The 16,293-nt window shown below is 48.0% G+C and overlaps 1 protein-coding gene across 1 annotated transcript; it reads right to left on the minus strand.

Annotated features, from left to right (window-relative positions):
• Positions 1–15,765, minus strand: TGM7 (transglutaminase 7). The gene is made up of 12 exons (XM_058290096.1): positions 15,384–15,765; positions 14,010–14,255; positions 12,955–13,073; positions 10,842–10,970; positions 10,572–10,749; positions 8,297–8,435; positions 6,269–6,372; positions 5,646–5,888; positions 3,298–3,624; positions 2,759–2,919; positions 420–553; positions 1–167 (listed from the first exon to the last, which is right to left on the minus strand). Exons 1-12 carry the CDS (start codon positions 15,763–15,765, stop codon positions 8–10), a joined length of 2,322 nt encoding a protein of 773 aa, XP_058146079.1. The 3' UTR covers positions 1–7.
• Positions 15,766–16,293: the final 528 nt, after the last annotated feature.

Genomic DNA, 16,293 nt, shown 5'->3' on the forward strand with positions numbered 1-16,293 from the left:
GTGGGGCTCAGGGAGCGCTGGCTGCAGCCACCAGGATGTCCTTATAGCCCTTGATCTCCTTGACCTCGTTGCTGCTGATGAGGACTTGGAGCTGGCGGCGTCCAGCTTTCATGGGATAGAGGTCCAGCTGAACCTGAATGGTGTATCCGGCCACCAGAGTCCCAAGGCTGAAAGTCAACAAGGGCTTGTTAGAGCTTTGAGGAGTAGCCACTGGGTGGGTGGACTGGCTCTTAGACCACTCCCTACTGGGCTGCTACCTCCCTGCCCTCACCCCCCAAACACCACCGAGCTCAACCTTCCCCGAGGAGGCAGGGAAACAGGGGGCAAGGATGTGCCACCCAGGAGACTGAAGACAGCCCCTGCCCACGAGGCACCCGCCAGAGCTCAGAGTGAGAGAGACAGTGGGTGGTGTTACTTACTCTTTTGATATCTGACCGTCAATGAGGCCACTTCCTTCCAGCACCATCGTGCAGTTACTCAGAGCCACAGTTTGGGTATTGGTGAAGGTGATGTGGACGTTCAGTGCCTGGCCCACCTCAGCCCTCTCAGACACCTGTATGGAGGGAGACATATTTCGGGCAGCTGGCCTTGTGTCTGTGCTCGGGCTCAGGAATTTCCCTCCCCCATTCTTCTGGTGACCACCAGGGACTGCTACTTAGAGCTCACTGCTGCAGGGAGGACAGAATACGAGCCGAGAGTATTCCAGGTTAACACATACAACCTAAGACATAACCTGCCTTTGAGCACAGTACTCCAAAAAGCTTCCACCAATCAGGAATTGGTACCAGGTTGAAACCTATTGCTCTTCCTACCATCTAGTTCAAGACGGCAAATAGATTTCAACTGGAGTACCAGTTCAACTGGTCATGGTGGCTAGTAGAAGAATTGTTTACAAAGGGTCCTGAGGACAAGTGCAGGGTCAGTGGGAGGGTCGTGATTGAAGAGAAGCACCTGACACGGGTGCGGGAAAAGAAAGCAGTGTCGTGTGCACCATCTATGCCCCGTCGTTGATGTCATTCCACCCTTTTGTTGTGTGAGGAAGCCAAGGTCACACAATGTGTGGGTGGCAGCACCAGGATCTTGTCCCCATGCTGCTTTGTCTTCATACACCAGTAGAGCATGATCTGAGCCTTTCCAGGTGTTGTCAGTGCATCACATGTGAGGGCTGTGTCATGGGACGGCTCCTCTAGGCCCCCTGGGCGTGGGAGGCAGGGATTCTGTCGGCCTCATTTCTGGAGCCCTGGAGCCCAACACGGTGCCAGGCAAATGCAGGATATTTGGTAAAAGTGTGTTGAACTGAAATGAGCTCCAACCACCCACATGACACTGGGTTTTGTTCTGGCTCAGCCAGAGAATCAAGAATTCTTTAGTTTGGATCCTGGACTTTGCCAGGATCCAAGCAAAAGAACCAAGTCCCTTGTCCTCTAATGAGGATATCAAAACAGAATAGGGAAGCAGATTCAGTCCAAAGGATAGAGCGTCTGCCTACCATATGGGAGGTCCACGGTTCAAATCTCGGGCTTCCTTGACCCGTGTGGAGCTGGCCCATGCGCAGTGCTGATGCACGCAAGGAGTGCTGTGCCACGCAGGGGTGTCCCCCGCATAGGGGAGCCCCACACACAAGGAGTGCACCCCATACGGAGAGCCGCCCAGGCAAAAGAAAGTGCAGCCTGCCCAAGAATGGTGCCACACACACGTAGAGATGACACAACACGATGATGCAACAAAAAGAGACACAGATTCCTGGTGCCACTGATAAGGATAGAAGCAGTCACAGAAGAACACACAGCGAATGGACAGAGAGCAGACAACTGGGGAGGGGGGGAGAGAAATAAATAAAAAATAAAATCTTAAAAACAACAACAAACAGAATAGGTTAAAATAACTTTGGAATCCAGCACAGTCAAACCTGTCATCCCCAGAACCCTTATTCATGGGCACCAGTGAATAGCCTGCTTGCGTCTGATAGGTTTGCATCGATGTCCTGTTGTCACCAGGGCTCTACCGTTACAGGCAGGGCCCAGGCCTCGGCCCCAAGCTTGTGTCTGCACTTGCCATTCTGCCCAAGGTTTGCCCCACAGGTACAAGGCTGCCCAACTCTTGGGGGATGGGAGGAGGTATGGGGTTGATGGACCCACCAGGTGCAGCACCAGGTTTGGATTAGGCAGTGGGCAAGGTCTTTCAGAGTAGGAGGGGAAGGTGGGGGAACGAGGCTTCAGGGGAAGGAAAATCCTGGAAGGAGATGAGAGACGGGAAACAGTTCCCACCCCTTCCCCAACTGGCCCTCCTGCACCTGAAATTCCTTTCTTGTTTAATGGCCTCACTCAGGCATCTGCACTAGAAATCCGAGGGTCACCTTTCATGTACTTCCCTCTTTCTTATTGTCCTTGGCTTATCACCAGTTACCCTTTGAATCCATCCTGAGGGGCTCTCTCAAATCTGTCTCCCTCTGTTCTATCACCAGTCACTGCCATTCGTGTCTTGCTGCCTTTGCCAAGTTATCATTGCTTAAAATGCCTCCATCTCCACCTCACTATCCTATTCTATGCCTTCCTACACATTCTTCACAAAAGCGCCGCCTCCTTTGAGAAGCCTGTATACTTCACCCATCCTTTACAGCAGCTGCAAGAGACCCCACCCTCTGCACTTTAATCATTGGTTTGGTGTCTGAAGGCAGGGACTTTCTGGGTCCTGCAGGGGTTCAATAAATGGGTGGGTCAGAGGGCCCCAGGTTCCCACCTCTGTCCAGAAGTCTTACCTTGATAGATAGGTGGGGGGGCTCCAGTAAGATGTCTTTCAGCACCAGCATGGATCTCCCGGTCTCCTTGACCTTGGCAATGCCAGACACGCGGATCAGCTTTTCATCCGTCAGCTTGTTTTTGTAGTTATTGTAGGGCAGCAGGAGCGGCCACCACACCTCTAAGCACAGACAAAAGGCATCTTGAGTCAGAGAGAGGGAAAGACAGTGAGAAAGAGAGAGGGGCAGAGAATGTGTACCTGTGTGAGAGTGAAAACTACAGTTTGCATGTGAGAGAGAATGTGGGTAAGTCTATGTGTGAGTATGTGTGTATGTAAGACTGACAGTGTGCTTACCCTGCACAGACTGCTTCTCAGGGTCATTGCTGTGTTCCACCTGGTGGGATGGCTTCAGAGGTACATTAGCTGGCATTCAACCTCTACCCCACAACCGCTTCACTGCCTGGTGTGTGTGTGATCTAGCTGGGCCAGCCCAACTTTCTGCATGGCCCCGAAGCTCCCCTCTCTGCAGGTGCCTTCTCAGGCCTGCCTCATACTCACCCTCCCCTAAATCCAGGTGCAAGTGCACCATTTGCCTCCAGAGGGGCCTCCGCATGCCACCCCTGTGCAGCATGGCCTGGGCACAGAAGCACAGCACCAGCCCAATAGGGCCCAACGGGTGGGATCTGTCTGGGACCCTCCGGGCATGCAGCATTAGCAGCAGATCCTGGCCCCACTTGGGTGTCCTGGCCAGGTGAAGCTGCAGCTGCACCAGCTGATGCACTAAGTCCTCAGACCATAGCAGGTCAAGGAAAGATGAAGAGGCCCTTCTCAGATCCAGCATTTTCCGGGAAGCTTTCATGAATACAGACCGCTCCTCAGGGGATCCTGCAGAGAGCAGAGCCAGGAAGGACATCAGTGGGAGAAGTCGGGAAGACCAGTGACATTTTCCAGGAAATGAACCACCCAACAACTCCCAGCTGCCCTTGAGAAGCCCTGGCCCCAGTGCAGGGCGACAACACAGCATCGTGGCCCAGAATGTGGGGCTTGGTGCCACTTAGCTCTGGGGGTTCAAATCCTTGCTCTGGGGATCAAAGCCTTGCTCTAACTCAGTTTCTTAATCTCTCAGCGCTCAGTTCTGTCACCTAAAACAACAGAATGATACCTGCTTGCCTCAAGGAGTTGCCAAAAAGTTGGGTAAATAAGCTACTAAATATAAAACACTCGGCACTATTCTTTGGCATCTCTAGAATCATCAAAGCCAGAAGCTCTCTCCCCAGTCAACATCCTTGGTTCTAAAATATATGCTTGACCCTTTTAAATAGAGCTTCATCAATTGCCCTTGGAAGCTACTCAACATTCAGGCTTAACCCAAACCCACCCAAACTGTGGACTTCTCTAAACTGTTCCAAGTGCTTACAATTTACTCATTTAACCTTCACAACAGCCCTCCAGGGTGCTACTGCTCCTAGCATCACAACTTGACAGATGGGGAAGTAGGAGCACAGGGGGAAGAGAATGTGTCCAGGCTTACATAGCTTGAGTATGGCAGAGCCATGATTAGTTCCCAGGCAGACTGAGTCGTCCTGGCCATCTCCGCAGGGACATCCACTCGCTTCCAAAGGGCTTGGGGCCCTCCTTTCCCTCCTTGAGCACCCACCTCCCCCCTTCCTGCCGCCTCACTGCCATGGACACAGGAAGACTGTGGGGTGAACCTAAGATAGGTTTCTCACACAAAACACAAAGACATTGATTAAATCTGAATTTCAGACAAGCAATGAAGGTTTTAATATAAGTATGTTGCATGCAGTATTTGGGACATACTTATGCTAAAAGATTACACGCACATTTGAATTTCATGTGAACAGCAAATAATTTTTAGTATAAGCATGCCCATGCAATATTTTATTTATGTTATACAAAAAAATATTTGAGGAAACAGATGTGGCTCAAGCAATTGGGCTCCCATCTACCATATGGGAAGTCCAGGTTTTGATTCCCAGGGCCTCCTGGTGAAGGCAAGCTGGCCTATGCAGCAAGCTGGCCCAAGTGGAGTGCTGACACAGCAAGATGAAGCTACAAAAGAGACAGAGAGAAGTGGATTTGGTTCAACTGATAGAGCATCCGCTTACCATGGGAGGTCTGCGGTTCAAACCCAGGGCCTCCTGACCCATGTGGTGAGCTGGTCCATGCACAGTGCTCATGCACACAAGGAGTGCTATACCATGCAGGGGAGCCCCACACGCAAGGAGCGCGCCCCACAAGGAGCCTGCCCAGGAGTGGCGCTGCACACACAGAGAGCTGACACAGCATGATGACACAACAAAAAGAGACACAGATTCCGGGTGCCGCTGACAAGAATCCAAGCGGACACAGAAGAACACACAGAGAATGGACACAGAGAGCAGGCAACTGGGGGGGGGGGAGGGGGAAGGGAGAGAAATAAATAAAAAAATTAATCTTTAAAAAAAAAGAGAGACACAGGAGAGACAGTGAGAGATGCAGCAGACCAGGGAGCTGAGGTGGTGCAGACAATTGAGCACCTACCTCCCACTCCAGAGGGTTCTAGGATCGGTTTCCAGTGCCACTTAAAAGGAAGACAGGCAGACACAGAAAAGCACACAGAGAATAGATATAGAGAGCAGACAGTCAGCACAGACAATGAGGAGGGAGGGAGAAATATTTTTAAAAAGTGAATATTAAAAAAAATTTCTTGGTTTATCTGAATGTATCTGATATTTGCATTTAACTGGGCACTGTGTATTTTCATTAGCTACATCAGGTAACCCTATTCTAAGGGCAGGAAGGTGCCCTAGGAGTTTGCTAAGAGAAGAGGTGATTAGGTGGCACCATTCCAGAGGGGGGGCAGTACAGAGGTCATCACCCAGAGTCTCTGGGGCCCCAGGCACCTTCTGGATACTTGTAGGAGCTGGTGATGTTCTGGCGCCGTTCTGTCCCCACCATCTTGGTGCTGATTTCCTTCCCGATGGAACTGGTGTTGTGGGCCAGGATTTCCTGGGCCTGGCCATCCCCAAAGAGCCAAATAACTTCATCAGCATTCACTTCGGCATACACAAATGGGGTGTCATAGGCCAGGTGGACCTCCCCTTCCTTGATGGCCTTCACGGAGGCAGGGCCACAGCAGAACAGCCCTGCAGAGGGCACAGGCGTTGAGAAACTGCTCCCTGGGAGGGCAGCTGGCCATGGCCTTGGGCGGCAGGGGGACGGGTAAGGAGGGACATTGAGGAGCCACATCCCATGGGGTGCTCGAGAGTTTGCCCAGCACTCTTGTACCTGTTAACTCATTTGATCTTCATTGCTTTATCATCCCCTCCCCGTTTTACAGGTGAGGGAAGAATGGTCCTCGGAGGTCCAGCAACTTATCCAGGTCACCCAGTCGTCAGGGGCTAAGTCAGACTCTGGGGCAAAGCTCTCTCTGCTCTGTCAGCTCCTCACAGCGTCCCCCTCACCGTCAGTCACCCTTATTGGCCTCCCCCCGGGGCCCGGACCCTTCTACAGGGTCCTCACTCACCACTGCTGGTTTGTTGGGGAGTGGGGTCTAGAGCCTGCCACCCACTGTATCCTGGTGGGAGATCTTTCCGGATCATCCAGCACTCATTCCAGACGTGGAAGTTCCTGTAGACGGGAGTAAAGAGACAAGGACTCACACTTTTTGAAGTTTTTCCAGATACCAGACACTATGCTGTGTTTTATGATTGCTGCTGTTTTGTTTTGTTTTACATTTTATTCAGAAATTTACGCTTACTGTAAAGTTGCAAGAATAATACACAGAACGCCCTCATACTTTTACCCAGATTCTCCTATTGTTGACATATTGCCCATTTGTTATCATTTGCTTTCTTTTAATAGAGACATAGACATAGACATACACACACACCTGTATTTCCTAAGAAGAATCTTCTCTTCCATAACACCTGTACAATTATCAATCTCAGTAAATTTAATATTGATACAATACTATCTATATTTCAATTTTATTTTATTTTTTATTTTATTTTTTATTATCTTTTTTTAAAGTTAATAGATCACACAAAACATTACATTTAAAAACATAAGAAGGGGGCGGTGGACTTGGCCCAGTGGCTAGGGCGTCCGTCTACCACATGGGAGGCCCACGGTTCAAACCCCAGGCCTCCTTGACCCGTGTGCAGCTGGCCCATGCGCAGTGCTGATGCGCTCAAGGGGTGCCCTGCCATGCAGGGGTGTCAGCCTCATAGGGGAGTCCCACGCGCAAGGAGTGCGCCCTGTAAGGAGAGCCGACACAACAAGATGACACAACAAAGAGAAACAGATTCCCGTGCTGCTGATGACAACAGAAGCGGACAGAGAAGACGCAGCAAATAGACACAGAGAACAGACAACCGGGGTGGGAGGGGGGGAAGGGAAGAGAAATAAATAAATCTTTAAAAATAAAAAAAATAAATAAATAAAAACCTAAGAAGTTCCCATATACCTATATTTCAATTTTAGACCAATTAACCTAATAATGTCCTTTACAGCTTCCCCCCCTCCCCCACCACCTTTTACAGGATCTAGTCTGGGGTCACATATTACATTTAGTTGTCTGGTGTCTTTAGTCTTTTGATACAGAGCATCAATTTTTCTTTCTTTTATTACATTGATGTGTTTGAATACAGTCCATGGTATTTTTTTGTTTTGTTTTTAACAGAGTAGCCTCATTTTGATTTGTCTAATATTTCTTCATGATTAGACTCAGGTTAAGCATTCAGAGAGAGAAAGAATTCTACATGTCCTCAGGTATACCCCTGCTTCTTGCATCAGAAGTCTCAGCCTTCTAGGATTATATCAATATTTCCCAGGCTGAAAAAAAAAACCCTGCCTACCTTCACTTATTTCATTTAGCCCGAACAACTGTGAGATAGACACTATCTATGTTTGACAGACAAGGGAACTGAAGCTCAGAGAGAGGGCAGGGCTCCAAGGGCAGTAGCTAGTTCTCATGCAACTCAAAGGGAAACTGGAAACTGGCTCAAAAAGGAAAGAGAGGCTAGCAGATCTGGGGTACAATAGATAAGGGGAAAGAAACCAGGAGCGAAGGAGAGATAAAAGCTAAGGTCAGGCTCTCTCTCTCTCTCTCTCTCTCTCTCTCTCTCTCTCTCTCACACACACACACACACGCACACACACAGAGATGAAGTGAGGCAAGAAGAGATAGTCAAGAGAGCCAGGAAGAGGTATGCACAGGAGCAGGTCCAGGCTTTGCCCCTAACGCGGAAGCAACAAACTGAAAGACTCAGAGAAGGGAGAATAAGATGAATATTGGTTTTGAAGTCAGAGGACACAGTCGTTTTCAGTAGGTTGTCACCTTTAGAACGTTATCCCTCAGTCTGTCTTTGAAATGAGTTTGATGTAATGATCTAATTAGCCAGTTGGCCTCCAGGGCTTGGAGAATTACTCTCTGAATGCCAGCAACCACATACAAAGCAATTTAACCTCAAGGGCCTGAAAGAACCCGGTCAATTTTTCCTACCCCTTCCCGGGAGAGGGAAGAGACATGGCCTGAGACAGTGCCCCTTACCATATCTTGTCCCGTCTCTGTGTTGGCAGCATCTCTGCATTTTTGTCATAGTAGGTGTCGATGGTCAGGTTCCCATCCACATTGTGTGCAGACCGGAAATTGGATACAACACGCGTCGGAACACCTAAGCATCTCATCACTACAGAGAAGGAAAGGGATGGAGAGTCACTGGGTTTATTTCAAGCAGAACCATTGGATTCTCATGCAAGTTTTCTAGCTCTCAAGCTGAAGTAGAGAAAGATGGCCAAGACTCATGCAGATTCGCACCTGTGACTCCTTTATCTCCAGGGCCCCACTCGCAGACTCAGAACCCTGCCACCCACCTGCCCCACCAATGATCTCCATCTTACTAGGAGAAAGAAATCATTTGAGTGTCACTTAAAATAACAATAACAACTCGATTTATCATTGAAGGCTTTTCTACCCAGCAGCTTTTCAAATTAAGAACAGAAAACCTAAGCGTGATAATTAGAAAGAAAATTAAAACTTTAGGCCTGTGTTGTGGCCAGTCAGAAGAGAAACTCTGTGATCTTGGGTAAGTGGCTTAGCTTCTCTTGCCCTCTGTTGGCTTCTGTGCCTCATGAGGAGATGGACCAGATGATTTTCAGTTCTGACAGTGTGGATCTACGATTCTACCTAAAGATAAAGGTAGATCTATGATTCTACCTAAAGATAAACGAAATCAGAAAATGAATAGAAGGGCAAGATACACTCCTAGAGATAGAGTGGGAGGAAGACAACACAGAGGAAACAACAGCCAATGAGGTGCTGACCTCGATGGTCTTCGATGAGGCAGTAGCATCCTCTTGTGGCCTCTCTGGATAGTGCCACAAAGCGTTTTTTAAAAATTGAGTTAGACCAGCCCCACATTCCTACCCAAGCCAGATGAAATCAATTCAAGAACCATGTGTGAAGTATTGCAATGCCTTGAAAACACAGGACTATTAGAGAGCGACCAATGCTTTTGTTTCAAGTCACTGAAGAACTCCAAATGTGTGTGTGTGAGAGAGAGAGAGATCCCCTGTCCACTCCCAGGCATAGCCCCTCGGCTTTCTCACAACCCCTTAGTGGGTTGGGAGTTAGACAGTGGCTTCAAGCGGTTAAGTCCACCAGCCGTCTCTACCACTGCCGCCACTGGGTGCCAGACGGCTGCTGGAAGGGGCGGCTCAACTAAGAGCTGAAAGTGGGGAGGGTGCAGCAAGTAGGCAGACCTCATCCTTCCCGGCGATCCCAGGTGCTAAAGGCCCAAGGCCTTCTCCACAGAACCCCAGCCCGAGACAAAGTGGAGAGTGTGAAGTATTACTACCAGTGCTGTTGCCAAGCATTTCCAGTGCCAGAGTAGCCTCAGCTAACAAGGAAAATGGAGACACTTGATTTAAACACCTACTTGAACTTCTGTTTTCTGCAACACTTGTGCATAAATGCCAGGCCAAGTCGAATGTCAGACCTTCTCTGAAAAGACCAGAATTAGGGCCCCTGTTCTTGTCCTCCCCATTCTATGCTTCCTACTTCTCCAAGTCATTTCCCATTATTTCCACAAACATTTATTAAGCACCATAGTGTTAACAGGCAGCTCTGTGTAAGGTACTAGGACAAATATCAAGGTAAGTGCCTAGCCCCTGGCCTTGCATGGGGGAGACAGGCACCCTTAGTACCCTCTGTCTTTCCCTCCTCTTCACAGATAATCTACTCAACAACTTTACACTAAATCATCTGATGATAACTGATAATGCATAAAACATTGATGCTCCTTAAGGGTGGCCAGCAAAGTAGCAAATCTTCCATTGTAACTCCTCAAGAATCTCTCAGGGAAGCATTTGGGGCCTGCCAGCTCTGCCTACAGGTGCGGCAGGCTGTTCCAGACTGTTTCCAGGCACCTCTAGCCTCTCCTCACCTGTCACTGACACCAGCTAAGAAGTCTGAGCAGGTGGCAGAGAGAAGCCACCTTGTCTGCTGCTTTGGGACTGCAGGCTCCTCTATTTAGGTGACCATTTAAATAGTCTAACACTCCATGAAGGAGACTGCTGGAGTGTTTGCAACAGGTCAACCCACCTCCTGCATAAATATGGTCCTGGAGACCTTAGAGTACACTGGTTAGGAACTCAGATGCCCACTACTCCCTAGCTGTGGGGCTTGAGCAAGCTCCTGAACTACAATGGGCCACAGTTAACTCACCTAAAAGTAGAGCTAATGGTTGTCCCAACCTCAAAGCGTTATCACGAGGATCTAATGCATGACCACACAAGTGAAGCACTTCCCATCTCCCATCACTCACCAGTGCACATAACAGCTGCAAAGACCCAGCACTGACCATACTTCACAGGCTGCCCACCCCTGGCTGACCACTGCCGCAGGATGGCCACACTGCCGTTCCACTCCAGGGGGCTGACCCCATTGGAGTAGTCCTCTCCCCAGTTCCCCTGCAGCACACCATTATCATCGTTGCTATTGATCTGCAAGGGACAGACAGGTGGGTTTCCACAGTGCCGGGGGCAGCTCAGCCTGTCCCCACACAGAGTCAGGAAAGGACACCTTCCCTCTTTACCATGGCGCTCACCACCCTGCAGACGTACACCACGTCGTTCCGCTGGGAACAGTCTTTGGGGGAGTTCTTTAAGAAATACAGGCTCTTGTTCAGGATCTCAAAGCAGATATCTATGATGTCATCTTCAAACTTCCAAGTGATTCCAAGGGGAAGAAAAGAGAAGTTTAAAACCATCTAGAATTAGCAAAACATCAAGTCACTAAGATAGGCTTTCAGGGATGGTGCATGTGTGGTGGTGGGGTAGAGATGAAGGCTGAAAATAAGACAAGGTCCTGCCTTCAAAGAGCTTATAAATCAAGTAGGGAATGTGCTAGGTTCAAACTAAACTATCTGAAAGACTGTGATGGAAAATGCAAACAGAATTCAGAGGTAAGGGAAGTGGATGTAGCTCAACTGATAGAGCGTCCGCCTACATATGGGAGGTTCAGGGTTTGGTACCCAGGGCCTCCTGACCTGTGTGGTGAGCTGGCCCACGGGCAGTGCTGCCGTGTACAAGGAGCCATGTCATGCAAGGGTGTCCCCTGCATAGGGGAACCCCACTTACAAGGACTGCGCCCTGCAAGGAGAGCCGCCCTCCACTAGAAAAGCGTGGCCCACCCAGGATTGGTGCCGCACACAGAAAGAGCTGACGCAGTAAGATGACACAACAAAAAGAGACACAGATTCCTGGTGTCACCTATAAGAATGCACGCAGACACAGAAGAACACACAGTGAATGGATACAAAGAGCAAACAACAGCGGGGAAGGGGAGAGAAATAAATAAAAAATAAATCTTAAAAAAAAAAAAAGAATTCAGAGAGAAGAAAGATTCCTGTTGGCAGAAGAGATCTGAGAAGGTTCCTAGTGGGCTTTGAAGGCCTGGAATAGAGGAGATTGCAGGCCTTTAGCTGAGCATGGTGGATACCAAGGAGAGGCGCTTAGCTATTCTCAAATCTGGGGACTTGACCAAGTAGGAAGAGAGCTGAAGGTAAGTATAGGTCCGGACTTGGGAGGGAGGGAAAAGAGTGTGAGGGGCCTTGAAATCAGGTATGTGTTAAGAGCTGATGCTGTGAGCGCTGGAAAAGCCAGTGTAGGCTCATGACATATGATTAAGACTATGTTAAATGCACTGGTATTTGTCTCAATTATAAAAAAATTGCACAGTAGGATAATGTGGAAAATATGATCTTCTTCAACAAGTCTCCCTGCATCTCCCCTTCTAGTGTTTTTGGTCAGAGCTGAGATGGTCAATGGTAGAAGGGAGAAACGTTACAGGCCATGGTTGGGGGTTCACAGTGGAAAAGCTGCCCAGAGTCAACAGTCCCCCTGTCTATATTGACTGAACATTTGATGTTATTAAAGAGTGTTCATTTTTCTGCTATAATAATGTATTTTCCTTAAGTTTTTAAGAAAGAGTCATCTTTTAGAATTATTTTCTGAAGAATTACTGAGTAAAATTATAAGATAACTGCAATTTGCTTCAAAAATCCATGGTAAGTTGGGAGCAATGGGGAAGGCCAGACCAGGGGTCAGCAAACAATTTCTATCAAGGTCCAGATAGTATATATTTAAGGCTTTGTAGGCCATTCAGTCTCTGTCACAACAACTCAACTCTGCCATTGTAGCATGAAGGCCATCATGAATAATATGTAAATGAATGAGCATGGCTGAGTTCCAATAAAATACTATTTATGGACACTGAAACTTGAATTTTCACATGGCACTAAATATTCATAAAAAATTACGTTCCAACTTAAAAAATGTAAAAACCATTCTTAGCTCCTGGGTCATATAAAAATAGGCCTGGGTCGGATCGGGCCTATGGGCCATAGTTTGCAAACTCCTGGTATAGATGAAATAAGATTCATAATTGATCAACATTGAAGTTGAGAAATGGGTCCGTGGAGGTTCATTATAGTAGTCTATCTACTTTGAATATGTTTTAGGTTTTCATAACAAAATATTTAAAATTATATATATATTTAAAAAGGGCTTCTCCCCTTCCTTTCTTGCCCCTCTCACTGGATGGGAAATTGGCCCAACATCAGACACCTTGACCTTTGGGGGCAGCCCAGCATGAGCTAACAGAGTTGCCCAAGGACCCCTTTCAATGAGCCTCCCCACCAGGCTCACCTGCCCATAGTTCCAAGGCCACGCGGTGATGAATCTTTCATGACCCTTGTAAACAAAGCCGTAGTCCATCATGATATACTCCTGCAGCAGTATTTCACTCGGCAGGTAGACATCATCCTCTGAACAGGTAAGGGTAGTGGAAGGGGCAAAACCCCCAACCAAAAAACAAACAGATCAATAAAATAAAAACACAGTAATAACAGTGTCTTGGCAGGAGACAGGAGAAACAGAAGGTTGCTCAGGTAAACGGCAAAATGAATTAAGACTGAACCTCCTTAAAAGGCTAGGTGCTTTTCATGTATCTATAGATTAAAAAGTAACAATTCTACAACATGGATGAACTTTGAAAACATGTTCAGTGAAATAAGCCAAACACAAATGGACAAACATTATATGATTCCACTTACATGAAATATCTAGAATAAGCAACTTCATAGAGACAGAAAGTAGATTAGGGGTTACCAGGGACTCCTTCAAGGGTATTGCTTAATGAGTTTCTCTTTTGAGCGATGAAAAACATTTAGTAATGGATGGTGTAGATGGTAGCAGGACATTGTAAATGTAATTAATGCCACTGAATTGTACACTTAAAAATGGTTGAAATGGGAAATTTTATGTTATATATTACATATTTTACCATAAAAATTTAAATGATAAAACAATAAATAAAATGATCATGATCACAGATAGTTGTAGAGATTTGGAAAATTCAGGTGGAAGAAGAGAAGATAATGAAAATCAGTCATTCCCACTTTCCAGAGATACCCCCTGTTACATTTTGGTGTAATCTGGAATAATCTCTTTCTGTGCATGCTCCATACATTTATTACAATTAGGATCATACTGTGTTTGATGCCCTAATCTATTTCACTTAAGAACCATCATGAACATTTTCATCACATAATTAAAAATTCTTTATAAAGGTAATTTTTAGTGCACTCGTGGCATTATATTGCAGAGATATGCAGCAATTTATCTCTAGGTGTATCTCAGAAGAACATGGCAGCACATTCCCAGTGGATTGGTTAGCGATGCAACCTGTGGGCAAGTCCTACCTGCACTCCAAGGGTTAAAGAGCAGGATGAAAGTCCCCAGCAGGTAAGTCATGCCAGGACCCCTGCCCTGGGAGATCTCCATCTTCAGAGTGTAGGGGCCAATGACTGCACTGGCCGGCGTGAAGAGGGAGACCTGGAGCGAGTTCAGGTCAATGATGAAGTCTGAAGCACTCCAGACATTCCCACGCCCGTCCTGGGCAAGTAAGAATGTGGCTCGGGTTCCCAGCAGCTCAGTGGGCTCCGGTCCTGTGTAGGAGACAACAACCTAAAGCAAGGCTCAAAATTCTATGTGGAGGGAAGCGGACTTGGCCCAGCGGTTAGGCGTCCGTCTACCACATGGGAGGTCCGCAGTTAAAACCCCGGGCCTCCTTGACCCGTGTGGAGCTGGCCCATGCGCAGTGCTGATGCACGCAAGGAGTGCCCTGCCATGCAGGAGTGTCCCCCACGTAGGGGAGCCCCATGTGTGGGGAGTGCACCCCATAAGGAGAGCCGCCCAGCACGAAGGAAGGTGCAACCTGCCCAGGAGTGGTGCTGCACACACGGAGAGATGATGCAACAAGATGACGCAACCAAAAGAAACACAGATTTCTGTGCTGCTGACAACAACAGAAGCAGACAAAGAAGAACACGCAGCAAATGGACAAAGAGAACAGACAACTGGGGCGGGGGGTGGGGGAAAGGGAGACAAATAAATAAAATAAATCTTTAAAGAAAACAAAACACAAATATGTTTTGGAAAAAAACGATGTGTGTAACAAAAAAAACCAAAAATCAAAAAACCCAACTGTGTGGTGTAATAATGAGAACTGGGGGGATGTTGTGGGCATAGGTGGTATATGGAAACTCTACATTCTGAATGATTTTTCTGTAAACCTGTAACTGCTCTAATTAAAAAAAAAAAATTTAACCTATATGGTATGATTCCAGGGGCACTGGAAAGACCCTCACCTTCTCCCAACACTTGCTAATCCTTTGGCTTAGGGTTTTTACTAGCCACTGGGTGTCCTTGGTTCTTGGGTTAAGCCACTTAGATCTCCGGGCCTCAGTTTTCATATCTGTAAAGTGGGAATCATAATAGTTCCCACCTGACAGTCTTATCCTGTGGATTAAATAAGATAAGGTATGTGACATTCTAGCGCAGTGCTTTGTGTATAAGTAGAAGTAGGCTGTTATTACCAGTTTGCTGAGGTGGCCAAATCTTCCCTTACCAGCACTGAGAGGGAATTGAGAATGAGGGTCTTGGGTGGAGGAGAGCTCCCAGAAGAAGAGGGAGAAGGGAGGCTCCAGGAGGAAAGGCAGGGACCCTGCAGGAGAACTTCGCTAAAGTCCTCACTTTGAGGGAGCCCACGGGATCTTGGGGTAGGGCCAACTCACCGGTCTCTGCCACAAAGGTGAGGGAGTCGGTCTGGGGCCGGAAGCTCCTGTTGAAATTCAGGACCACGGTGAAGACCTGGCCACGGCGCACAATGAGCCGCTTCAGGCCCATCTCCAGCGTGTGGTGCTCCTTGTTGTTCCTGGGGCTCTGCAGGTCGACAGAGCTGAGCTCCAAGACTGCCCCTGGGGGGTGTGGGGGAGACAGGTCACTGCCCAGCTGCAGCCTTCTGGGCTCAGGGGTCCCCTGGCCCTTCTCAGTCATCTCCGTGGCCCCTGGCTCTGACCTAGGTAAGAGTGCCTGCCCGGCTCCTAGCCCCTCTGCCAACCTGCCCCTGATTTCAGGACTCAGCCTCAGCAGGCACCTCAGCAGTCCCTGGCCCATCCCGGCGGAAGTTAGAGGTCCTGGAGAATTAAGCGTTTCCAGGTGTCTGAAACTTCACGCTGAAAGTGCCACAGCATTCTACTGACCACTTTTGTCAATAATCTTTCTAAAAGTTTGTTATCCCACTGATACATGAATGAGAGTATTAGACTTTTGTGTGAATTAAATCAACGAGCTGGCCGGAGGCTGGGCCTTCAGCTACAGGACAAGTTCCTGCATAAGGATGCTGGGAGGCTCTGGGCTACTGTAGTGTCCCAGCTGCGTTCCAGGTATCGAGGAGGGCACTGACTGCTTCCTGTGGTGTTACTCTATGTGTAGGCCTAGCGTTTGTTTGCAAATACTCAGAGAGCACAGTGGACAAGAGGGAAGCCTCTCGTGGGTCACAGCCCTGGCTTCACTACCTCGACTGTGAGACCTCGGGCAAGAAATGTCCCTAGACCCCAGTGCCTTTCCTAAAAAATGGAAACAATACTATTCCTACCTCCTAGGTTTCTTGTGAGCATTAAGTGAGGATGCCCATGTAAAGAT

This window comes from Dasypus novemcinctus, chromosome 3 (assembly GCF_030445035.2).
Source record: "Dasypus novemcinctus isolate mDasNov1 chromosome 3, mDasNov1.1.hap2, whole genome shotgun sequence".
Taxonomy (NCBI): Eukaryota; Metazoa; Chordata; class Mammalia; order Cingulata; family Dasypodidae; genus Dasypus; species Dasypus novemcinctus.